Source organism: Crotalus tigris, unplaced genomic scaffold, assembly GCF_016545835.1.
Source record: "Crotalus tigris isolate CLP2741 ecotype Arizona unplaced genomic scaffold, ASM1654583v1 scf7180000024124.1850442, whole genome shotgun sequence".
Classification (NCBI taxonomy): Eukaryota; Metazoa; Chordata; class Lepidosauria; order Squamata; family Viperidae; genus Crotalus; species Crotalus tigris.
This window is the reverse complement of record NW_024100400.1, coordinates 85,031-112,277: the sequence shown is the minus strand read 5'-3', so window position 1 is coordinate 112,277 and position 27,247 is coordinate 85,031. Positions and strand designations below refer to the sequence as shown.

General features: G+C 38.8%; 1 protein-coding gene across 2 annotated transcripts in view; it reads right to left on the bottom strand.

Moving 5' to 3' along the window:
• Positions 1-301: 301 nt before the first annotated feature.
• GDAP2 (ganglioside induced differentiation associated protein 2) overlaps positions 302-27,247 on the bottom strand; it is a 30,732-nt gene continuing 3,786 nt past the window's right edge. For both annotated transcript variants that reach the window (XM_039322799.1, XM_039322800.1), the window contains exons 4-14: positions 25,883-26,036; positions 22,962-23,050; positions 20,335-20,411; positions 16,266-16,425; positions 15,333-15,483; positions 14,862-14,938; positions 14,052-14,128; positions 7,158-7,297; positions 3,189-3,243; positions 2,580-2,723; positions 302-1,080 (exon numbers count right to left, since the gene is read on the bottom strand). In XM_039322799.1, coding sequence (XP_039178733.1) covers positions 1,036-1,080; positions 2,580-2,723; positions 3,189-3,243; positions 7,158-7,297; positions 14,052-14,128; positions 14,862-14,938; positions 15,333-15,483; positions 16,266-16,425; positions 20,335-20,411; positions 22,962-23,050; positions 25,883-26,036 — 1,169 coding nt within the window. In that variant the 3' untranslated portion in view covers positions 302-1,035. The remainder of the gene's footprint in view (positions 1,081-2,579; positions 2,724-3,188; positions 3,244-7,157; positions 7,298-14,051; positions 14,129-14,861; positions 14,939-15,332; positions 15,484-16,265; positions 16,426-20,334; positions 20,412-22,961; positions 23,051-25,882; positions 26,037-27,247) is intronic.

Here is a 27,247-nt window from a genome sequence, read left to right as displayed (position 1 = left end):
CCTTTCCCAGGCATGAAGAGGGATGCTAGCATTGCACAATTGGTTTATGACTTTATGATTTACAATTATAACGGGCAGGTTCCATTATGGTCATAACTCAAGAACTACTTGTACAGTTCATTGTGACACTGAAGTCATACGTAACCTATTGGCATCTGCTGATATCACTATTTTGTTTCTGTTATAATAGCTGCATAGTAAAAATGTTCTATTACCATCACTGATTTCACAATCTGGGAAATGAGCAAAGCAACTGCAACAGCTAATCTGCGTGAGACATTATAGGCTTAATTCTCAAAGATGCATACAAATAAATTTATTTTCAAAACAAAAAAAAAATGAATTGCTGAATTTCTTCAATGACATAAATTAATTTTCAAACTTGCAATCAACACATTGTATTATTCCCCAAATGACTGCAAAACACAACTACACCAGGCAGTACTGATGTGCCCTTGAATTTTACTGGAGGAGGGATGTGCAAATGGCCACAGCAGCACATCCTTTACATCTCACATCATTTGGCAAGACAGAAACAGATGACAAATCCTTTAGTTTAAGTATTTCGGGGTAACTCTACAATTTAGTTCTGCCACCTGCAGAACTAAAGGGAATTCTATAAATATATGTCTCAGTGGTGGATTCAATATACAAAGGCCATAGAACTCTATTAAATAGATACTGTATCTTTCTCCCCCAAAACAGAATATCTGCAGATTGTGCCGCTGATCTTTTGGGAAAATATAATGGTAGTAACAACAGAATCACCTTGACATCTTGCAAAAGAAAAAAGAATGTTCCCACATGGAAAATCCATTTTCTCTTGGATACTTAGATCTGAAATACAGTTCATTATCCTATAGTTTTCTGATTGCTTGTGTCCTTGCAACTATCTCATTGTAAAAAAATAGCAGAGGTGGGGAAGACAGCCCTATCTCTGAACTCTGTAAATAACTTAGATTGACTTAATATGATATTGGCAAGCAACGTGTGAAAGATTGTTGAGCAATCAAAAACAATGGCAGAGTTGAAGAGTCAGAGGTCTGGAGAAGAAGGGTAAGAGTAGTAGGATCCATTTTCCTGCAGAGAGGGAAAAAAAAACATTAATACTAAGAACATATGTATACAAAGAAATCACATTCAGATCTTATTAAATCAGTGGTTCTCAACCTTTCTAATGCCGCGACCCCATAATACAGTTCCCCATGTTGTGGTGACCCCCAACCACTTATACATCACTGGGTGCCATGGGTGTGGCCAAAGAAAAGGAGGAAAAAAATGGCGGACAGCCTTGTTTGGCAACCCCCGTGAAATGGTCGTTTGACCCCAAATGGGGTCCCGACCCACAGGTTGAGAACCACTGTATTAAATGAAGAGCTGTGAAACCTCTACATGCTTAATTTCACAGATAGCACTCTGGGCCAAGTCACTGCCATTTATTGTATGGGGAAGAAGCCCTGTCATCTGAATTGCAGTGTTTTACTCCTGAACAGATTGGAAAGCTAGAAAGGTTAAGATATTACGGGCCAGACTAGGTTGCTTTATTTAACCCACCACAAGACAAATTGTATACTGTACAAATCTCACTTTTGACTGTTCTTTCTTTTCATCTGCATTCAGGTTTCCTTCTTTTTCAACTACAGGGAGCCTCCATTTTTTTTTTTTTTTTTAAGATATTACCCTGCCTAGCCAGAGGAGAATATATCTGAAAAAATGGTGTATCCATTCAGGTAATGGTGTATCCATGCTGAAAACAACAGCAGCAAGTTCTTTCGCATGAAAACAAAGAAATGTGCCAGAGCAGAGAAACAACAAGAAGCCACAATACACAGGGAATGAATCAAGGGAAGGGGGGTCACAGGCAACAATTGCTTTCTCTTTGTTTTCTTTAAAAGGGACAACTAGAGAAGCGCTTTCACTTGCATCTTCCCACATCACTACAAGAGAAACTGTATAAAAAACATCTGCCACAATGTACACTATAAGATTTCAAAAAATAAAATAAAAAAATGAAATACCCAATAACTACACCATAAATGAAGTCCAGGAACCTTAATTTAGAAATGATTGAATGAAAGGAAAAACAGATGAAGTAGGACGGACAGGAGGCAAAATGTCCTTCAGGGATAAGGAACAGCTTGTTAAAATGCGCTTTATATTAGACAACAGTTATCTACTCCATACTATTGTGCTTTATGCCTTCCTTTCCTCCCAGGCACTCATTAGCTTTCAAGATGACAAAAGCTATAGAATTCAACATTTTCTAGGTTATAATACCAGCCTCCTACGAAGTGCAGCTTTTTGCTCTAAAATGAGTGGTCATCTATTCTCTAGATAATGTGTTCTTACAGCAATATAATGTGTATTTTCAACAATACACAACAGTATTCTGCAGCATATTCTTTTAAAGGCCCAAACAATCCAACATGGCCTTCAAGTCTTGGCTGTTCCTAAAGCAAAACAATAGGCATCTTTGTAAACTAAGAGAAAGAAATGTTTCTTTATCTTCACTCTGCTTCATGAAATCTAAAAGACATCGAAGAGTGCTAAATTAATGTATATTCCCAGGAATCACCTACCCTGATGTCATATTCAAGAACAAATGGAGGAAAGTCAATTTGTTCAGGGGGTATTGCTGTGAACAACTGCTGGAGGTTTTCCACATGGTGAACTTTGTCCTTTAGACCTGAGACCGTAAAGGTTGTGAAGAACCAGGTTGAAACCTGAAGGGAAGAATACAGAAATTAATGCTTTCACAAATTATTTTGACTGCAAATGATTCAAAATCGTGTTGAAGTTATGAGACATGCAACAGAAACATATTTAATACAGTGCCATAAGTGTACTCTGCAAGGTTTTAAAGCAAAGCAGTTTTCTTTCCCAAAACAACTAATTTTTAAAGATAGACAATATAGAAAATATGTCAAGGAAAAGGAGAGAACAACATGCTATAAGTGTAAATAAATCGGTTTGAAGGCGTAATTTGTTTTACAAAACCCTTTCATTCAATTGATTGTTTGCTGGTTAGGCTTATATCCTGTGACTCCTCCAAGGGTCTGCGGTAACCTAAGCGATCCTCCATAGCAGTATGCGTAACCTCAGCAATATTGTTCAATACTTCAGGGGCACACTTATTTACGGCTGCATGCAAAAATGTACATTTTCCACCTGGAGATGACATACTTCACCTTCGAGCGAAATGTTGGATGGACAAAATACAAGGCCTTCAGATTTCTTTTGTACCTGGTTAATAACAAAATAAATTCCTTAAATCTTAAAACATTTGACTAATGACATATGTTTATTGATACCATCCAGCCGATTCACTGAACTGGCTTACTCTAAGCAACCAAATGAGACTGACATTTTTGCATATCTGGATAGGAACTGATACAAGACCTCTGATTTTGCAAAGAAGTCTATCTCAGTTTTCACAGTAAAGTACTACATCCATCCTCATCCTTCTTTGGTGTTTATTAAGTTTATGTCTCCGCCCCTTCCCCCACCCAACCATTATTATATATGTTTGCATATAAGCTCATGTGCGGATAAGCTGATCCTTGAATTTTTAATCAAAATACCATCAAAACTGCACCACCTGCAGATAAGTTGTCCTACATTTTTCATGGTATTTTGGTTAATAATTAAAGACTCGGCTTATCCGTGAATGGGCTTATACATGAAAGTATATGAGAAATATGGGTAGTTTAAAAAAGTATTATTATATATATATACTGTCATATAAGCCCATCTCCAGCTAAGTCAAACCTGCATTTTAGCACCTAAAATTCTCAGCTTATTCATGAGTATATACAGTACATTCTTTAAAGTAAATTTTCTTTGCAGTGCTTTTTAATCACAGATGCCAATAGGGAGAGATGGCTTCAAGATATTCGAATATAAAGCTTACTTTACGTCGACTTCCAGTGGATCTGCGCGCGCGATGGCGGCTACTTTGTAGCCGTCCTCCTGGGTAAGTGTTTGAATCGCTATGAACAGCGGACATCAGCTGTTCAGCGTTTCAAAATCCCCCTCCTGGGCAAAGGGGGGGGAAGAGGGTTGTCTGAATAGTGGTAGAGCCTCTTATGCACTCCCAAGGCTTTTTTTGGGGGGGTGAAAAGAGTACTCCCACGGAGTTCAGACTGTCTCCGCTTCCCAGCTGCTTTTGTCCCTAGGGACAAAACAAGCCGCTGCAACCACCTCCACGATTAAAGTGAACTGGTGAGTTTTTCTTAGAGACGGACAGAGCTGAGTAGAGGATTTAGCTTTTGCTTTCTTTGATTTTATTTGGATTTTAAGTTTAAAGATTTATTTTTACTTTTATATTCCCTTTTTATTTATTTATTTTTTTCCCTTTGTTGAAAGGGAAAGTAAAATGGCGATCGGCAGGCTTTTCAGTGTTTTTTTTTCCCTCTCTTTTTTTTTTTTAATGACTGGAACGGAATGTGGACTTGACTATTTATAATGATTTTTTGAGGTTGGGTTTGGATTTTAGAAGCATTATTATTTTTGTTTAACTTCTTTGTTTTGTTTTTTGTACTTTTAAAAAATGGAATGGATTTTTTCTATTTAATCATTTTTTTTCTTCTTCCTTTTTCCTTTTTTTTAACTCCTTTCTTTTTATTATAATGATCTCCTTTTGAAGGATTTTTGATTTTTTGGAGTTAATCTCTCTTTTTCTTTTGCTTAATTTTTGTAATTTTTAAGAAGGAGTAAAGATTTTTTTAAGATGGCTCCAAAGCGTCCAGTAATTCCTACAGTTCCTAAGGTGGTTTCTTCTTTGGTGTTATCATCAGCACAACAACCTAAATCAATAGCTTCACCCTCTTCTTTGGTACAGCCAATAATGGTGAAGGACTTGCAAGATATGATGGGAAATGTTATATCTCAAATTAGGGGAGAAATGAAAGAGATTTTAGAGGAAAATAATAAGATTTTGAGGCAAGAGATAGTTTTGGCTTTAAAAGGTGTTGCCTCTGTTCTTGAAAAGCTGAACTCTCGCGTAGAAGAGGTAACAGAAAAAGTGGAATTGATGGAGGGAAAATTTGAAAGCATGGAAAAACAGATGGAAAATTTTCAAGATGAGATTCTTATGCTTCAATATAGACAAATGGAATATGCTTTAAGAATCAGAGGTTTGAGAGAGTCTGTGCAAGGAGACCTGAGAGAGATGGTTGCAAAGGACTTTGCTGTGATTTTGAATAAAGAAAAAGAGGAAATACTTAGTGAAATTGAAAAATCATTTAGAGTTAACTCTGTGGTGGCAGAGCAAAAGAATTTGCCAAGAGATGTGGTAATTTACTTTGGGAAAAGATCCCTGCGCAACGAAATTATATAAGCTTTTTATAAGAAGAGGTTTCAAATTGCTTCACAAGATGTTATAATTCTAAAGTAGATCCCATCTAAAATTTTAAGAAGAAGAAAGGAGTTTGCTTTTTTAGCAGATGAACTTAAAAAGAGACGAATCTTGTTCAGATGGGATGTTCCGACTGGAATGGTGGTGAGTTACCTGGGGATACGTTATAGACTTAATACTGTTTCTAAAGCAAAAGACTTTTATACTTCGGTCCTATGTTCATCGCCATCTATTAAGTTTAAAGCTTTGGAAGAAAAGAAGGTAGAATTGCAGTCTGAAGAGCCTATACTTATGAAAATTGGGAAATCTCAGTTTGAGGGGCCTCAACAAGTTGAGATGGAGGAGCAGAGGATAACCTGTGCAAGATATAACTGTAAAGAAAAGGAGCAACAGAAGAAGGTCAAGGAAGCCTCACAAGTATTGGTTTCTGAATCTGCGGGAGAAGTAGGATTTATAAATTTTTTGGAGCAACCTTTAAGGGTACAATTGCAGTCTGAAGAGCCTATATTAATGAAAAATGGGAAATCTCAGTTCGAGGGGCTTCAACAAGTCGAGATGAAGGAGCAGAGGACAACTCGTGCAACATATAAACGTAAAGAAAAAGAGCAACAGAAGAAGGAGTTTAAGGAAGCCTCACAAGTATTGGTTCCTGAGTCTGTGGGAGAAGCAGGATTTATAAACTTTTTGGAGCTACCTTTAAGGGCAGATTTCAAAGCACTTCTTTCGAGGTTTATGGATAAGAGAGACTGATAAGGAATGTGTTTACTGTGGATGGAATTGGTTACTGGAGAGAAGATTATGGAGATCGAATGAAAATTCTAGATAAGAAGTTTAAGTTTAAGTACCTAGTTTAAGTATTCAAAAGAGTACTGAGTCTGCGGGAGAAGCAAGATTTACAAACTTTTTGGAGTTACTTTTAAGGGCAGATTTCAAAGCACTTCTTTCGAGGTTTATGGATAAGAGAGACTGATAAGCAATGTGTTTATTGTGGATGGAATTTGTTATTGGTAAAGATTTAAATATGTATAAGGGAATTTTAATGTTTTAAGTAATGTTTAAATTTGTGTTTTGGAGGGAGTTTATAAAGAATGATGGATAATAATATAAGTATGATATGAAAAGGTTCAGAGTATATTATAATGTGTTTAATGATTGGGCTTTTTTATTATTATTATCATTATTTTTAAGAGAAGATAACTTGTTTAATTAAATGTACTTAGATTTGTTTAGGATTTATATGTCTTTTAAGTTTTTTTGATAGGAGAGAAGATTATGGAGATTGAATGAAAATTTTAGATAAGAAGTTTAAGTTTAAGTACTTAGTTTAAGTATTCAAAGGAGTATTTAGTCTTAATGGTATAATGAATGTTTATATGTTTATTTTTGTGTTTTAGGATAAAGAAAGAGGGAGAGATTAGATTTTATATCGTAGGTATAGATATTTAAAGAAAGTAATGTTTAAATTTATGTTTTGGAGGGAGTTTATAAAGAATGATGGATAATAATATAAGTATGATATTAGAAAATGTTTAGAGTATACTATAACGTGTTTAATGATTGCAATTATTATTTTTTAGAGAAGATAACCTATTTAATTTAACGTATTTAGATTTGCTTAGGATTTATATGTGTTTTAAGTTTCTTTTTGAAAAATTTTAATTAAGCCTGTACTCAGCTCTGGGAAGGTTGGGGGAGGGTTTGGGAGGTTTGGGGAGGTGGGGGAGGGTATGGGAGGGTGGGGGGGTTTGGGGAAGGGATTTGTTTTGTAAAATTTAAAAACTTTCAATAAAAAAAACCTTACTTTACGTCGACAATGTCAGAGAGCTTCTTCAAGAAATCTGAGTCCAAGTGATTGTAGACATTGGTGAGTGTATGGAAATACACAATAATATATTCCTTCACTACAATATGGTCCATCACGTGGATAAAGTACAAGAGAGCCTGGAGAAAAAAAACCCATTTTATCAGAGACAATTGGGCATTCCCTCTTTTTTGTAATTCTACAAAAATAGTACTGGGGAAAATAATTTCCTCAATAGAAAGAAAATAGTACATTTTGTTCTGCTAAATGGCTTTTCTCTGTCATCAAGAATAGCAATGAGTAAGACACAATGGATTTAGAAAAAAAGGTATCAGACCCTCTTCTCAGCTATGAAAGTGATCTGGTGGCCTTGCCTATGTTTCAGCCTAATCTGTTTTACAGGAATTATTAAAATTTTATCCCATCTTTTTTATGTATAACTCAGAGTAACAAATATACTCACATAATGTCCTATTTCCCCACAACAACAATCCTGAAAGGTGGGCCAGGCCAAGCGAGTACAACTGGTCCCAAGTCCCCCAGCCAGTTTTCATGACAAAGGGTTGGGGGGGGGCTAGAACTCAACCCTCTCTGGGTTTCTAGCTCAGCACCTTCAGCAGTGTATCAGACTGGTTCCCTTTTATGCTGATAAAATAAGTTTGGAATCCATACTTCATTTCTGCAAGTCCTTTGGAGGAGTTCCCTTCCTTTTATGTGTGGAAGGGAATTCCTGGAGAAACGAAGTTGCAATTTTCGCAATCCCCTCTTTGTTTTTCTAGCCCAATTCCTCTCCCCTCTGTGTATTGGGCTGGAGAAACAAGGCAGGGATCCTGCAGCCCAAAGGAGGATTTTGTGAATGAAGGTGACTGGGAAATCTTTGACAGCCAGCAGCAGACTGCAACCTTCCCTGCCAGCTTCCCCTTTGACTTTATGGGGAAGCCAGCAGAGAAGACTGCAAATGATGACCACGTAATTGGAAGCACTTGGCAACTGGTCGTTAAGTGTGAACAAGTTGAGGATTACCTGTAACTGCACTCCTCCTTACAGATGATTAAAGCACTGTTAATATATAGAACATTTATTATTTGTTGTTATTAATTGCGAAGTCGTGTCCGACCCATCGTGACCCCATGGACAACGTTCCTCCAGGTCTTCCTGTCCTCTACCATCTTCTGGAGTCCATTTAAGTTCACACCTACTGCTTCAGTGACTCCATCCAGCCATCTCATTCTCTGTCGTCCCCTTCTTCTATTGCCCTCAATCTTTCCCAGCATTAGGCCCTTCTCCAGTGAGTCCTTCCTTCTCATTAGGTGGCCAAAGTATTTGAGTTTCAACTTCAGGATCTGGCCTTCTAAAGAGCAGTCAGGGTTGATCTCTTCTAGGACTGACCGGTTTGAACGCCTTGCAGTCCAAGGGACTCGCAGGAGTCTTCTCCAGCACCATAGTTCAAAGGCCTCAATTTTTTGGCGCTCAGCCTTTCTTATGGTCCAACTTTCACAGCCATACATTGCAACTGGGAAAACCATGGCCTGGACTATACGCACTTTTGTTGGCAGGGTGATGTCTCTGCTTTTTAGTATGCTGTCTAGATTTGCCATAGCTTTCCTCCCCAGGAGCAAGCGTCTTTTAATTTCTTGGCTGCAGTCCCCATCTGAGGTGATCTTGGAGCCCAGAAAAATAAAATCTGTCACTACCTCCATTTCTTCCCCATCTATTTGCCAGGAATTGAGAGGGCCGGATGCCATGATTTTGGTTTTCTTAATGTTGAGTTTCAAGCCAACTTTTGCACTCTCCTTCTTCACCCGCATCAAGAGGCTCTTTAGTTCCTCTTCACTTTCTGCCATTAGAGTGGTATCATCTGCATATCTTAGGTTGTTGATATTTCTCCCGGCAATCTTAATTCCAACTTTTGATTCATCTAGCCCTGCCTTTCTCATGATGTGCTCTGCATATAAGTTAAATAGGCAGGGCGACAGTATACAGCCTTGCCGGACTCCTTTTCCAATTTTGAACCAATCAGTGGTTCCGTGTCCAGTTCTCACTGTTGCTTCTTGACCCGCATATAGGTTTCTCAAGAGACAAATGAGATGGTCTGGTACTCCCATCTCTTTAAGAACTTGCCACAATTTGTTGTGATCCACACAATCAAAGGCTTTAGCATAGTCAATGAAGCAGAAATAGATGTTTTTCTGGAACTCCCTAGCTTTCTCCATGATCCAGCATATGTTGGCAATTTGATCTCTAGTTCCTCTGCCTCTTTGAAATCCTGCCTGTACTTCTGGTAGTTCTTGATCCACATACTGCTGGAGTCTAGCTTGTAGGATTTTAAGCATAACTTTGTGTAGCACTTTTACTGTAGCACTTTTACTGTATCGTCTTTTAAGATTTTGAATAGCTCAGCTGGAATACTGTCACCTCCACTAGCTTTGTTGTTGCTCAGATTTTCTAAGGCCCATTTCACTTCACATTCTAGGATGTCTGGTTCGAGGTCAGTGACCATCTCATTGTGGTTATCTGGGATGTTAAGCTCATTCTTGTATAGTTCTTCTGTGTAGTTTTGCCATCTCTTCTTAATCTCTTCTGCCTCTGTTAGGTCCCTGCCATTTAGGTCCTTTATCAGGAGGAGCTTGGGGAAATACCTGACTCCTTTGTCCACAACTCGTCCGGGTCCCTGGTTGCGGCCTGGAATGAGGCGGCGTCTGGGGCCCTGGATCGAATTGCGCCTTTGCGACCTCTCTGTGGTAGTAGTCCCCGGAGGACGCCTTGGTTTACTGAGGAGCTCCAGGAGATGAAGCGCCACAAGAGACGTCTAGAGCGACGTTGGAGGGCCAGTAACTCGGAATCTGACCGATCACTATTAAGAGCCTATCTTAGGACTTATTTAGTGGCGATAAGTGCGGCAAAGCGTGTTCACTTTTCCGCACTTATTGCGTTCACAGAATCTCGCCTGGCCGCCTTGTTTAGGGTGACCCGCTCCCTTCTTAAAGTGGAGGAGGCGGAGGAACCCTTGCAGGGGAGAGCTGAGGAGTTCGTTCAGTTTCTTTCGGACAAAATCGCTCAGATTCAGAGGGATCTGGACTCCGACTGGACAGTGCCAGCCGAGATGCCGGGGGCTGGTCTTAGTCATGTTATCTGGAGTGAGTTTGAGCCTGTGACCCGATGAAGTGGACAAGGCCGTGAGGGCAATGAATGCCGCCACCTGTTTATTGGACCCGTGCCCCTCCTGGCTGGTTTCTGCCAGTAGCGAGGTGACACGAGGCTGGCTCCAGGCGATAATCAACTCCTCTTTGATGGAGGGGTCTTTCCCGCAACCTTTGAAGGAAGCGGTGGTGAGGCCCCTCCTCAAGAAGCCTTCCCTAGACCCAGCTGTTTTGAAGAACTTTCGTCCTGTCTCCAATCTCCCCTTTGTGGGGAAGGTTGTAGAGCAGGTGGTGGTGTCCCAACTCTTGCGATCCTTGGATGAAACAAATTATCTGGACCCTTTTCAATCTGGCTTCAGGCCCGGCTACAGCACTGAGACTGCTTTGGTCGCACTGACCGATGACCTCTGGCGAGCCCGGGATAGGGGTCATTCCTCTATCTTGGTGCTTCTTGACCTCTCAGCGGCTTTCGATACCATCGACCATGGTATCCTTCTGCGTCGTCTCGGAGAGGTAGGGGTGGGCGGCACCGTATTGCGGTGGTTCTCCTACCTCTCTGACAGGTCGCAGTCAGTGTTGGTGGGCGGACAGAGATCGACCCCTAGGCGCCTCAATTATAGGGTGCCTCAGGGCTCAGTCCTGTCCCCCCTTCTTTTTAACATCTACATGAATCCGCTGGGTGAGATCATTCGGCGACACGGGGTGAGGTATCATCAGTATGCGGATGATACCCAATTATATATCTCCACTCCGTGTCCTTTCAGTGAAGCAGTCAACGTGATGTGCCGGTGCCTGGAAGATGTGAGGATCTGGATGGGGGTGAACAGGCTTAGACTCAACCCTGAGAAGACCGAGTGACTCTGGGTCTTGCCCCCCAAGGGTCATTCTGATGGTCCATTATTAGTCCTGGGGGGGGGAATTTACCTCCCTCAGTGCAGGCATGCAACTTGGGTGTCCTCCTGGACTCACAGTTAAATTTGGAACAACATCTATTGGCTGTGGCCATGGGGACCTTTGCCCAGGTTCGCCTGGTGCACCAGTTGCGGCTTTATTTGGACCGGGAGGCTCTACTCACGGTTACTCATGCCCTTGTCACTTCAAGACTGGACTACTGTAATGCGCTCTACATGGGGCTACCCTTGAAGAGCGTTCGGAGGCTGCAGTTGGTTCAGAATGCAGCTGCAAGAGCTATCCTCCGCGAGCTGCACTGGCTTCCTGTGGGTCTCCGGACGCAATTCAAGGTGTTGGTTGTCACTTTTAAAGCCCTTCATGGCTTAGGACCAGGTTACTTACAGGACCGCATACTGCCGCATAGTTCCCAGAGACCGATGAGGTCCCACAGACTGGGCCTCCTTCAGGTCCCGTCGGCCAGACAATGTCGGCTGGCGGGCCTTCGGGGAAGGGCCTTTTCTGTGGTGGCTCCGACGTGGTGGAATCAACTTCCCCCCGAGATTCGAACTACTCCCACCTTGCCGGCCTTCAAGAAAGCTATTAAAACTCTCCTGTTCCGGCAGGCCTGGGGTTGATGTCCCCGGGGGGGGGAGGCGGGATTCAATTGGGACATGCCGTGTGAATGTATTCATTTTTAATTGTTATATTTGTTGTTTTAAATTTTGTACGCCGCCCTGAGTCCCTTGGGATTGGGCGGCATATAAATTTTACCAATAAATAAATAAATAATGCCCATCTTTGCATGAAATGTTCCCTTCATATCTCCAATTTTCTTGAAGAGATCTCTGGTCCTCCCTATTCTGTTGTTTTCTTCTATTTCTTTGCATTGTTCATTTAAGAAGGCATTCTTATCTCTTCTAGCTACTATCTGGAATTCTGCATTCAATTGGCTGTATCTTTCTCTTTTGCCTTTCGCTTCCCTTCTTTCCTCAGCTATTTGCAAAGCTTCCTCAGACAGCCATTTTGCTTTCTTGCATTTCTTTTTCTTTGGGATGGTTTTAGTTGCTACCTTTTGTACAATGTTGCGAACTTCCATCCATAGTTCTTCAGGCACTCTGTCTAACAGATCTAATTCCTTAAATCTATTTGTCACCTCTACTGTATATTCATCAGGGATATGATTTAGTTCATACCTGAGTGGCCTAGTGCTTTTCCCTACTTTTTTCAATTTAAGCCTAAATTTTGCAACGAGAAGCTCATGATCTGAGCCACAGTCTTGTTTTTACTGACTGTATAGAGCTTCTCCATCTTTGGCTGCAGAGCACATAGTCAATCTGATTTCTATGTTGGCCGTCTGGTGATGTCCATGTGTAGAGCCGTCTCTTGGGTTGTTGGAAAAGAGTGTTTGTTATGACCATCGTATTCTCTTGACAAAATTCTATTAGCCTGTGCCCTGCTTCATTTTGTACTCCAAGGCCAAACTTGCCTGTTATTCCGGTTATCTTTTGGCTTCCTACCTTAGCATTCCAATCCCCCATGATGATAAGGACATCATTTTTTGGTGTTAATTCTATAAGGTGCTGTAGGGCTTCATAGAACCGGTCAATTTCATCCTCTTCAGCACCAGTGGTTGGGGCATAGATTTGGACTATTGTGATATTGAATGGTTTGCCTTGGATTCGAATTGAGATCATTCTGTCATTTTGGGGATTGTATCCCAGTATTGCTTTTCCTATTCTTTTATTGACTATGAAGGCTACTCCATTTCTTCTGAGGGATTCTTGCCCACAGTAGTATACCTGATGGTCATCTGAGTTAAATTCACCCATTCCTGTCCATTTTAGTTCGCTGATTCCTAAGATGTCGATGTTCAGTCTTGTCATCTCTTTTTTGACTACGTCTAGCTTGCCTTGATTCATGGATCTTACATTCCAGGTTCCTATGGAGAAAAAATCTTTACAGCATCAGACTTTCCTTTCACCACCAGATATATCCACAGCTGAACGTCCTTTCAGCTTTGGCCCAGTCGCTTCATTCCTTCTGGGGCTACTAGTACTAGCCCTCTGCTCTTCCCCAGTAGCATATTGGACACCTTCTGATCTGAGGGGCTCATCTTCCAGCGTCATATCTTTTTGCCTTTTAGTACTGTCCATGGGGTTTTCATGGCAAAGATACTGGAGTGGTTTGCCATTTCCTTCTCCAGTGGATCACATTTTGTCAGAACTCTCTGCTATGACCTGTCCATGTTGGGTGGCCCTGCACGGCATAGCTTATAGCTTCATTGAGTTACGCAAGCCCCTTCGCCATGACAAGGCAGTAATCCATAAAGGGGAAACATTTATTATATGAAATGTTTATTATATGAAATACACAAAGTTTACACTAACTGCAATTTGTCCAGGTCACTGATCCATATTCTTAGCAAAATCCTGTATGATTTTTATAATCAGTTGTTTGCAAAGTTGACTTTGGAAATGGTTCTAAGTTTTATTTGGTGAGCAATGAACGGAAACTAACTTGCAGACTAATAATGTGCATTCAGATGAAACTGCTTTGGTTTCCAGTCAGCTGTGAGAATAATTAAAAAAAAAGTTTCACGTATAATAGTCTGTGTGGCTAAGGATCAGTAGACCTCAAAGTACATTCAGCTGAGGCAAAATTGCTTGCACTATAGAATTGTCTTCTGAGGCAGTTGTGTAGGCTCTCCAAACCTTGGAATGTCTACTTTCAGTTGTGTCCAGAGTGGGTTTTTACTTTTAGTCTCAAATGTCCTTTTAAGGATGAAGAACGAATCTGGATGTATGATTTCTTAAAATTGTAAAATAATCTGTTATCATTATTGAAATTTTTCTCAGGATCTTACCTTCTCCATGTCTATAAGAGTTACAGGAATATTCCTTCCAACAACTGCCATCACTGTACGACCACAGTTGTCAACTCCTATGAACAGAATGAACAACATCAGGACAATATTTTAGATTCCAGAATTTAAAATGCACACACACACATACACACTAAATCAAATCCAGCTTAAAAGTCATTGTTTGAAAATTATCAGCATTGTTTGGGATTGCACAGGAATCAAAGACTACCTATTATATCTCTTGCATAATTATGAGATTACATAACTCACATTATGTCCTCTTTCAGGAGAATGGCTACCTTTTTTCTAAATCTAAAAAATATAAGTAAAACACTATTTCTTAACTGTTGAAATCCTTGAACTATCTTATCAGCTACATCAGGTAATGTAATATTCACCAGGAGCCCTGGTGGCGCAGTGGTTAGAATGCAGTATTGGAGGCAGACTCTGCTCACAGCCTGGAGTTCGATCCTGACTGGCTCAAGGTTGACTCAGCCTCCCATCCTTCTGAGGTCGATAAAATGAGGACCCAGATTGTTGGGGAAAATATGCTGACATTATAAACCACTCAAAGAGTACTGTAAAGCACTATGGAATCGTATATAACTCTAAGTGTTTTTGCTAGTGCTATTCTCCACTGAATATTGATTACGTAGCTGCTGTAACTCTCAAGGAACATTAACCATAAGTAAACTCTTATAGGCTAAATTTCTCATTGTTAGCATTACGATGTGAGATTCACTGCTTTTTCTTTACACAATCATCAATCGGGAGTCACAGACATTTTGGTTAATGTGACCTTAAACATACCTGTTTGGTACAATGCTTTAAGTGAAGCAATATCTGACAGGTCCTCAGATCTTGCTTGACAAAGCCAACGGTTGTAACTAGAAGGCAACCACACAGAATTGCAAAATAGTTAACAGTTTTCTAATAGCACAATTAGCATAGACGTCAAACCTGATGCTATGTATACTGCCAAATATCTTAATGCATTTCTTACTTAATCTAAAAAGGAAACTAATTATGAAAGAATTTGTTTGGAAACAACCAAACAAATATCGGAACCAAGCCATCATCTGCATGCCAACTTTAAGAAGTCTGTCCAAATCCACTAGCAGTTCACTATTTCCCCTTTCAAAGAAAAAACAAATCTATTACAGCAGAACACTATCCTGTGATCAAAATGAGTAAGTACACTGCTCTTAAGCATGTGCTACCCCAGAGACTGAAAACAAATGGCCTGCAAACAGGAGATGGACTTTGGTAAAAGTGCTTTACTTTCTCTGATGTTGTTTCTGTAGTGCTGCCTCAGACAGTTGTCCTTGAAGGATAAGACGCCTCTGTTTATCAACATCTCCCTCCATTCGAGCAAAAGCATGAGAGCCAATAAATGAGAAGTCAGCTTCCAGCCCCTCTTCATCAGAATTATCTGCAAAAGATATTCCAGGATAATGAAGAGTCTGTCACTGAGAATGTCATATTACACATCCAATACAGGAAAACAAGGGGCCATTTAAGTGAAAACAAATTGCAGTTAGAAGAGGTTCTATAGCAAAACATCAGAGATTAGTAGCAGTTCTATCTCTGGCGCAATCTGAACTGATGAAATTTTACCACTTACAATTTACAATGTTGCAAGCTTTGAACAGATCAAAAAGAGAAAAAAAGCATCAGTAGTGCTGAACACTGGATAGCACGTGAAGGGTGACTCTCCCATCAAACCTGTCTCAATTTCTCTCTGTGTCTGGTTGAAGCCACAGATATCATCAGCTGAAAACTGGATTATAAATCTAACTGAATTTGCAGAAATGTCAAAACTGATCAAATTGGTCCGAGAAGAAATGAAAATAAAACCTTTTTGAAAGACTGGGAACTTATACGGACTTTTTGTTGAAAGAAGAAAAGATCAAATTGACAATTTCAGGATAAAATAAGGATAAAGATGGTGGGAAAAAATTAAGACGATGATTATTCAAAAATTGTTTTTCTTCACTTTTTTTGGTTACTTTCTAACTTTTTATTTTGTTTGTTAAACTCTTAGTTATAAAAATCAAACATACATAAGCTAACTTTGAAAAATGGGTTAGGATTAAATTACTGTGGAAATATAATTTATATTAATAATGTTAAATGTAAAACTCACAGCCCTTTAAGGTTGGTTGCCTGTTTTAAGTCTCCTGCAAGTTACTTGGGGCACAAATGCAGACTCACCCTCTGGAGCGCCTGGCTTTTCACAAATTCTGATCTGACGTTCTGGCACAACGGGCTCCCCCTCTGCATTTCCTATATCTTCAGGAAGTAAAGGCAGGGACTCTCTCTCCTCTGCCAGCGATCTTGGAAAATACAGAGGCAGCATCTTCTGATAAGTAGCCTATAGAAAAAAGAATGTGAAAACTGTCTCATTTTGCATTTCACTTTTCAGGGCAAGACTGAAATCAGGAAAGTTATTAACTGGTGCTAAAATGAAATTACTGGTCACGCCAATATCATATCAAATGATCGACCAATATAAGCTTTCCAATGTGTAGAGCAGCCCCTGGCATTTCTCTTTCAATCTCTGATAGAACCGAATTCTTATTCTTTCAGCTTAGAAAATTAACCTCTGCAACTATCTGAAAATCCAGTTGACATATGGTAGGCGTCACAGTGCGTTCACTATGGCAAAACTTCTTCTGCATTCTGACATATGCAGAAATAGCACACACGCACATGCGCGTGCACACACAGACAGTGATAAACTTCCAAGATATCCCAACCTAACATCCAGACGATAAGTTCCCAATTTTTAAGTTTGAAGCTAGAAAGGAAGTACCTAGCTCTTTCCAAATCACCTTGTGTGCCTCTGAAGACATTTTGGTATTAACTATCTTTGAACTAAACAGAGACATATGTCTGTATCAGCTGAGTTTAGTGCTTCTGAAGTTCTCAGGATGCCTTGAAATGCAGAACCAAAACCACCTGTTTTAGTTGGACTAGTCAATGGGACTGTCCCAACTTTATAAGGCAGAGTAGAAAAGTTGAGACTATCTTCATATTTTTAGAGAGGTACAATGTACTAGCATTGTTTTTAAAAAGCCAACAATTTCATTTCTAGTGGAGGATTTAAAGAAAGAGAAATAGCTTTACAGAACAGCTTATCACAAGTCTATGTCTTTCTTGGTACATGCCACTTCCATATTGCGGGCAAAATTTGCATGATTATGCCTCCATTAACAGAGATAATCCAATGAGTAACACTAGTTTACAACCCTCTTCCTGCAGGGAATATAGGACCTGGCCCAGAAAACTACTAAATTTCCAAATACCACCTACCTACAGGACCTAAATTGGATTAGGATTCAGCTTCAGCCTACTTGCTGAATCACAACTGCTTCAAGGCATTGGTTTTGCCTGTGTGCAGTAACATTCACTTTTTGAACTCAACCCTTCAGATGAGAAAGGAAGCACTGCAAAACCTCCAGCTCTGCTCACAGCGAGGAGGATGCTATGGTTACTTGTATAAAAAACAACGGGAAAGCAAAGCAACTTCTCAAAGATATAGGAAAACAATTGCAAAATGAAGCATATCTTAGGAATAGCAAAGGTATCTCCTAAAACAGGGCTTTTCAACCAGTGGTACAGGTACCACCTGTGGTACATTGGCACCTGGCAGGTGGTATGTGACCATCCTAGAAAAGTGGTAGCGGGGGAGGGGAATAAGCTGAACTGGTGGCAGCACCACACAAGCCTGAGCAAGAGATGGCTGGAGCTGCAAGGCTGTCAGGGCTCAGCAGAAGCACCAGGAGCAGTGCCGCTTTCCAGCTGATTGGCGCTTCTTCGGGGCTGTCAGGGCTCAGTGGAAGCGTCAGGATCAGCGCCAGGCTCCAGCTGGAGCTTGGCACTGATCCTGGTGCTTCTGCTGAGCCCTGAAGAAGCACCAATTAGCTAGAGAGTGGCACTGATCCTGACACTTCTGCTGAGCCCAAAAGAAGTGCCGATCAGCTGGAATGTTGCAGCATCTCCAGGGTCTTGTGATTTATATTCACATGCTTGGTAACTGATTCATATTTATGACTGTCACAGTGTCCCAGGGTCATGTGAAGTGACCAAAACCTGCTGCAACCACCCAGCAGACGGGGGGAATAAAAACCAAACACCCCCTTACCCCAACCCCACTGCCAATCCTCAACAGAAATTCTCACAACAATGAAAACCTCAGACAGGAGGAAGAGCGCCGCCGAGTGGGCAGGCAGGTGTCTTGCTCGGCTGTGGCTTGGGGGGCACTTTTTTCAGTGCCACTGCAATTTCTAAGAGTCACTAAACAAACGGTTGTAAGTCGAGGACTACCTGTACTTTATCACTTTTTTCCTTTTTTTTTTTTTTTTGGTCATCAAGTTTTTGACACCTTGCTAGGCGACTGGTGGTACTTGGATGTTGCCATATCCTAAAAGCGGTACAATGGGTGAAAAGGTTGAAAAGCCCTGTCCTAAAACACCTATATATTGACAAGGATAATTTCCCAACTCTTTATATTATGGAAAATTGTAACTTGTAGCAAGTAGGGATTTGCAAACTTTTTTTGGATCACAGAACACTTTATAGAATTGGCAACATGTAAAAAGCTGCAACAGTGACACAAACCTAGTACTGTATTGTCGTTCTTTCTTTCAACATTCATTTTATGTAGAGGTATTTTTACACTGAGGAAGCATTCTTAAGTTAATACACTCAGAAACATGGATTACTTATCTAAACGTATTTTTATTCTATTTTCACCACATCTTATCATAATGAGAAACAGGCGACTTTAATATGTTTGGATGCAGAGAAGGCTTTTGACAACTTAAATTGGGCCTTTATATGTAAAGTATGGAAGATATGGTTTTTGAGCAAAGAAATACTGGAGTGGGATTCACAATCTAATACAGAAGGTTCTTAAAAGTGATTATAAAGATAAAACCATAGACTTTACTTTTAGGCTTAATGGATAAAGAATTTGAAAAATTTTTTGGGAACTTTGATGTTATACATGTTGATGGTAGCAAGATTACTTTATGCACAAACATGGAAGGATATTTTGATTCCCACAATTGATAATGGCTGCAAAAGTTGATGGAGTTAGCAGAGATGGCTAAATTGACTGCTTTAATTAAAGAAAAGAACACAATGAATTTAATTTTGACGTGGAAATCACTTTTGGAATTTGTGCTTTAGGTGGAAAAAAATGAAACTTTGATTTTGAATTAGATAGGTTTCGTGTTATAGAAATAGCTAGTATACATTATTATTATGGTATGTAAAAGTAAAAAGTTGAGGGTTTGTGTTATTGCTTTAATTCTACTGCACCAAAAGAAGTTGGAGGTCATTTTTTTTCTTTCTCACCCCCTCTATCCTACACTTTTCTCTCTTCCCTTTTTCTTCCCCTATTTTACCTTTATTTTCATTTTTCTTTATATTTTGTATTTTATGCTTTGATAAACTAATAAAATTTTTGAACCACAAGCCATTCTATTTTCATCACATTGTCAAGCTCCAAAGAAACTTGCTTAAGAAGAATCTCTGACATGAGATATATTATTTGATATTGAGCTCCTGTGCAGTAATATGTTTGCTCACACTTTTCATGCTTTTTTCAATCACGAATTATTCTACATTTATTGAGTGACACTCAATAGTCACTTAAGAGAACACAGGGAATCCAGGGATATATTTCCCTCTTTACAGTGGTACCTCAGTACTGTTAATTAATTAATTAATTCCAGAAGGCGCGATGAGTACTAAAAATGATGAGTATCAAACGAACCACGTGACTAATGCATGACTCTTTGTGTCAGCTGGAAAAGGTAGTGAGTTACGAGGTAGCCAACAGTGACAAGTCCTAGCTTGCATGTCGAGTGTGCAAGTACCAAATCTGACAAATTTTAAAGCAATCGAGTACTGAGGTTCCACTATATACTAATATTTTCTATAGTATGCCATATTTCATACAAGAAATCAGCATCAGTTTAATCATTATCACTTGGTTAATAAGTTACATTAGAAATAAAACATAAATCTACTTCTTCACTTTAATTAAGATCAACAAATGAAAGGGTTCACTAATTTTTTATCTGCAATCCAAAATACATCCACTTTTGAATCAAAATACATGGAGTTTGAAGCAAAACTTAGGAATCTATAAAGTAATGAAAACTTTCTTAAAATTAAGTTATTATACATTTCAAAAGAAAGCTATATGGAAAAACAAACATCATAACTGCACAGCTAAGACTTGCAAACATAAACAATGTACTTTACATACCTCCTCAAGATCAGAAACAGCAAACACTACTTTTTCAAGTGTTTCCCCATGAATCTCTAAAAATCGTCGGACTGTACCTATGGGTAGAGAAAATGAAAAGAAAAACAAATCAGAAAAATGAGAGGGAGCCAACGTTTAATTAAAAGTCATCCACATAATAAATGAAATAATATGAAATAGCAGAAATACCTAAAGTGCTTGCAGGAATGATTGTCTAACTTTCACACATGATCTACTTAGCAGCACAGGGTAAAAGCAAAATCCTTTCTTGCTGCATAGAGTTGCAGGTTCTCTAATAATCGTACAGATGTTGATGATAACACTGTACAGGACCAACATTCCCATCCCATCCGTGGTTGAATACAGTGGGAGGAAAGATCCATTCCAGGGAACTAAGATACAACTCAGTTCAGATACCATGAAAAATACGAAGGTGAAGACAACCCCTCCCTAAAAATTCCCAAAGTATATGCTTCATATAAGTAGTAGTCTACTTCAGTCACAAGATTCTGTCTATAGATGTAAAATAATAAAGAAATCTGCTCGGAAGAATCTCTGCGTGTGTACCCATTACTTTTTTGAATTTGGGGATGATTTTTGAGAGGTGAAATTGAGTTTTATAGTCCAATTTCCAGAAGAGTCAGCATTTTACCACATTTATATTCTACCTTTCCTCCAAAAGCTGAAATCAGCATACAGTCGCATCTTGCCTAACATGCATCCTAGAGAAACTTTGTAACATAAGATGGGTTGAGAAAGACAGACTGATCAAAGTCATTAAGTGCACTCAATGGCTGAGTTCTGGGTCGTCCCCTCCCTCCACATTTAACACCTTAACTACTATTCTATATTGGCTTTTACATCTCATATCCATTTCTCATCTACTCAGCCCTTTAATTCCTCCACATGAAACAGCACCCAGAATCCATGAAAAGGATGATAACCTGTGCCTCAGTGTTTACCCACAACACTATTTTATCGATGGATGAAAGGCAGCATTTCAGGAATTGTTGTAATCTTATTCTCATGTTATTTGTCTCAAATATTTTTTTTACTGAAAGAGAAACCATACAAAAGTGATCTGTAGATAGTAGAACTACACAACAAATAGAGAAGTCAATGGGCAGAAGTAGCTGCAGAATCCAGATGTTTTATCAGAATGCTAAAACAAGTGTTGCCGAGTAAGCTCTGCACTTTACATTTATACGTGTGATATTGCAACATGGGTATAAAAGGGGCAGAACTCTTGTTGTAATGCCTATTCATCATTTGACTCTCCTGCATATTTACTTTTTATTTATATCAATTGTTTCTTTTTTAATAAACAATTCAAGGTGGCAAACCTATTTAATATTCCTTCTTCCTGCTATTTTTCCCATAACAATAACTCTGTGAGGAGAGTTGGGTTGAATGAGAGTGTCTGTCCCAAAGTCGCGAATTGGGAACACACCATTTCCCAATTTCTATCTTGGTGCTTTAACCACTAGACCAAATTGTAGAATGATTTTCTCATCGTCATAAGTTTCTAGAAAGGTGGATAAGACCTAGTTCTTTCCCTGGGCCTTTGGATCAGGATAAGAAGAGTTCCCAATTTGATGAGCTACAGAAGATGTCAGTTTTAATCCCCATTGTATTGTTTAATATGTTTTGTATCAGTTGATGATCATTTTCCTTTCTTTTCTTCTTGTATGCTGTCCAGAGTCACATGATCTGGCCACAAATACTTTAATAGATAAATAAAGCAAGTCTGGGTGTTTATTTGTGTTTACAAAAAGTTTATTTTTAAATTATTGTTTGTAACATAAATGGCCCAATTGTGTGCCAAATACTAAAATAAATATACTATTGCATTATTATATATTTTGTACCATTTACATTTTATAAAATACAATAAATAACAATGTCTAGCCATGCTGACTAGGGTGAAGGTGGAATAAAGGATGTGGGTTCAAATATTAATACTGAAGCTTATGTATTCCCTGAAATGAAATAGAGAAGAGTCCACAATCATGCAATTATTACATATGTTTTGAAACTTTTTATATCTTTATGACTGAAATACAATGTATAAAATTTTGCAGAATCTTTGGCATATACTTTTAAATCAGACCTGGTATTTCATAACCTACACATTCACCTTGCCCATCATTTTGTGGAGAAATGGGAAACAAGGGAAGGAGCAAAATCAATGCAACATAAAAATTTGTGAATTGTTAAAGAGGTAGAAAGATGCACAATAAGCCTTACATCCCTTAACACCCCAGAGTGTGATGACCATATATGGGATAGAATATCTCATTAAATAACTCAAAATAAGTAAACATTCAACCTCATTTACTCCAGTGACATAATTCAATCATTTGCACTTGTGACCAGACCCTGGAAAAATAAACACCTCTTCTGGCCATAAGAAAGATTGCCCACCTGCTCTTAATCCATCATTCTATAACAGCTACTCATTGATATTATCACATATTCTTTCCTTGCCTCCATTATTTCTTTCTCCTGTGGTCTATTTTTGCTCTACTAATAGATTGTAAGGTGCTTCAGGCAGAGAGATCTGATCTCTGAAGTACCAGCTTTATAAATTTGATTGTGTCAACAATCACCTCTTCAAGGATACTTACGCAATGCTATGTGAGTTGCATCCACTAAAGGATAACCACGTTTCACAGTGTTTATCACGCAGAATCCCACCGAGGACATTGCTTGTTCCCTAAAATAACATTTGTAAATAATTTCAGCAAGGAGTAAGAACGTCAATTCTACTAAGTCAAAGCAAATGCATACCAATTTTCCTGTATGTATTTATTTAGGATAGAACTATGGTGATTAAGAACAGCAGTCAAACTTGGACGCTTTCTCCTAATTTTTTTTTTCGGGGGGGGGGGAAGAGGACCTTTGGCCTATTTACAGAATTAAAAATGGAAGAACATTCAAAGATGATTTTAAAAATGTGTATTGTGGATAGAGAAAAAGGTTGTTCTGAAAAGTATAGGGAGGTTACAAAGTAATTTTGAGGAAGGAATGCAAGAACTGAAATTACATGAATATCATCTTAGCCTTTAAAGTGCTGAGTGAGTGAGAAAAAAATATAAGATTATCCCACGTTGATTCTTTTTAATATAACAAAGCAGTAACTTCAACTTTCTGTTGTTATATCCTGTAGCAACAGAATTCTAGTTTGTTTCCTGATCTAGACTACCTCAAAGGGCTGGCAAAAAAGAGTCATTTGGATTCCTTCCTCCATCATGTTGCTCTTAAATACGGAGATAGGGAGGGATAGTATTACAATATGAAGGGGAAATGCACCCACCCACACAAAAATGTATTATAACCATCCTTGGTTTAACAGTTCACCGCTTTGTGTTATTTGTAAAAAATAATATATATATAAATATATATAAATAAATACTAATATAGCAAAAGGTAGAATTTGGATCAAAGCCTAAAAATGTGGCAAAATCGAACAGATAAAAATAAAATTATATGCAAATTCTTCACATGAGGACAGTACAAGCAAAAAGCATTAAATATTAGAGGATTAAAAACAGAATAAAAAGAAAGTAAATGTTCAACTATTCTGGATGGATAAAATGGCTGTGATGATGTAATTATCTGGATAATTACTGATTTCATAGATTAAACTAAATTCAAATAAATTTATAATGAATTGCCATTTAATATGAATTCTGTGAATCTTTCTAAATTTCTTGGACAATCTTACCACTACTCCCATCTCATCCCAAAACAAAGTCCAATGATTCAGTAGTGGTCTAGAGCAGTGGTTCTCAACGTTTGTGTGACAGCGACCCCCGTCACACAAACGTTTTGCGCATGCGCGGCGCCGCCCCCGGAGGGGAGAAAATGGCGGATCGCCGCCTTTGGCGACCCCCGAAAAATGGTCAATCGACCCCAAATGGGGTCGTGACCCATAGGTTGAGAACCGCTGGTCTAGAGGAATAAAATACTGTAAACCCAAAAGGAATGTGAAAAGAATTTGAGAAAATTATAAATAATATTCAGATGAGCCTAATTAGTTAACAGTGTTGAGTCAATCTAGGAAGACCAGAATGGTGACTAATTCACTAAAACTATTATGATGATGATGATGGATCATCGCACAGTCAGCCAGATGTTAAGACTGGATTTGGCATTTTGTCTACCTATTGAGTCCTTACCCAGGACCTGGGATAGGCAGATGTGGATGTTTGATGGTATTACAGGTATCGTCGCAGGATGGAAGCAGTTCCTAGTAAGGCCGCCTTTTGCAATTGACTAATAGCGAATTTGTCAATGCCAATGGTGTTCAAGTGGTGCTCCAGTTGTTTTGGGATTGCACCCAAGGAGCCTATTACTATTGGTACTACCCTTGCTTGCTAATATTATTATTATTATTATTGTTGTTGTTGTTGTTATTAAGTCCTAGATCTAAGATCAGGAATATTACTGAAGCATTTCTTATATTTAAAAAATGTGGAAAATCTTGTAAATCAGAAAAAGTTTGCATATCATATTCCGAGGAATGAAAAACAGGCTTTACCCATCATGATAAGCCATAATGTGGTGGTGGTTTGATTTTGACTTAGAATATTTGAACCAAGCTACTGTGATTTATAAACCACAATTCAGGGCTTAACATAACATACAAGTAACTAAACAACAAAGAATAAGGGATATGATCTGACAGGGGACAGAGAAAGTTGACTGGAACTGGTATTTACTTCTCATCAGCGCTAAATTAAAAATTCATGGGCTCCAGGTTCTGCACTACAGGGGATATTTCTGGTGATTTCTCTTTATTTCAAGAAAGGAAAAAAAGAGTGCTCTTAACAAATACTTTTGTTTCATTCCTAGCATTCATTATACTGTTGCTCAGAGGAATATGCATACTTTTTAGTATTTTACTCCTAATATTGGATAACTAATATTTGGAGGTGGGGGTGGGGAGGATAATTAAAATTACAGAAGTAGATAAGAAGAGGAAGGTGGTGGCACATGTCTGTAAAATTAATTTTACAATCCGCTAGATTGAGAGAAACAGGATGTAACAGCTGTGGTTTCTGAGCTATTTGCAGGTGTTTATTAGCCCATCTAGGTCACACTATTTTTTTTTAAAAAAAATAATCATTTAAATTGGCAGCTGGGCCAAAAATACGAATTAAAAAAAAAGTTGTTGCCATCTTGTGGATTTCAGGAGTGTAGAAGGATTGGTAGATTTCATTCAGGAATTAACGTGTGGAAAAATGATTTAAGATTAATTTTGAATTAATGTGGAGTCAAAATCTGTGCACTGGGCCCTTTATCCTCACCAATGCATCTTCCTCAGTGTTTGCTGTATCTTTCACCCACCTGTTAATAGGTATTTAATAGTTCATAGCAGCCATTTTTGGTAACATTTTAGATACACTGCCCTATTTTAAGGTGCATTCTAAAACCTCTGTTTTTACACTGGTTGCAGGCTACATGAACTTCATAGTTTACATGCAGTGTATGTTTTGGGGTGTGTAGAGAAGGTACTTGCCTGTCAAAGAAGAGACATGCTTACTTTGCAAATTGAAGGATGTTGCGATAGCAGCTGTATAAGGAGCTCTCTGCTGCTGTTCGGTATCGGCTTTTATATTTGGGTCCCACGGTGTGAATGATGAAGCGGGCAGCAAGATTAAACCCCTTGGTCATCTTTGCTTCCCCTGTCCGGCAACCTAATAAGAAACCAGAACAAGATGAGCAATATCAAACCAAAGGTCACCGAAGCATTTTGTTTTCAATTTAGAACCTTTTATTCTAAATCCTTTATATTCCTGGATGGGCTTGGGCCCAGGGATTTACATACCAGAGTTGGACAATTAATTTTCCCAAGGGGCCACATAAGAAACTGGGATTGTTGTGGAGGACAGACAAAGCCAAAGCCCCCAGCCCCACCCAGGCCCAACTGTGACAGCCTGCAGGCTGGATGTGCCCTATGGCCTACAAAATGCCCAGGTCTGTTATACACTATGTCCACTTTTTAAAAAAACTCAGTGTCATCCAGTGGAAAGCTGGATGGAGAAGAGACAGGCTGTTCAGTAAAGATAAGTTTCATTCACCTTTATTTTAAAGTATAATTTAGCAGACCAACTGCATACCTGTTAGTTATGCTATAACTATTTGTTAGCTGTCTGGAATTTCTGGAAATTATAAACCAACACTGATAGATGGCAACTATCTGGAAAAGTCTAGTTTAGGATTACAAGTCTTCTAATACCAGGTCAACTTCTGATAAAACATCTTGAATGAAAATACTGACTTGGCATTTATTATAAGACCTGCCTGAGGAAAGAGGGAACAGAGTTACTCCTAGAACTATATGTCAGGTTACACCAGATGCAGTCAGTAAGGGTAGAGAGCTGGTGTGATTATAATAACAAGAATCTACAAGTCCATTTCACTGACCAGAAATTCCATAAAGTAGCAGGATAGGTCCGACAGCTTGCTATTGCATTTGGATGGCTCTAAAATATGTTTGTCTACTTTTCACCAACTGCACAGGAGTTTCTTTTCCTGAACTAGAAGGAGTAATAATATCTGACCTTGCAGTGCAATACTCTAGAATTTTTGTTCCAAGAGACTTAAATGACCAATGTGAGATCACTCATTAGTGCTTCAGGTTTTCTGTCCATCAGACAATCATAGACTTTTTCCAGTTGAAAATTTTATTTCTTGCTTCAGCATCCATTCTTTCCTTTAAAACTTGAAACATTTTCCTGGAACCAAGTTTCTATTCTAGAAGATGAAGGAAACTAAACACCTCTTCCAATACTTTGTAATTTCATTCCCATCTGTTTTACATATTACCTGGGTGATAATGAATTTTTTTGCATAAAGATGATCATTTAGTTTTTAAAAATGCAATTATAGCTAAGTAAAGTTCACT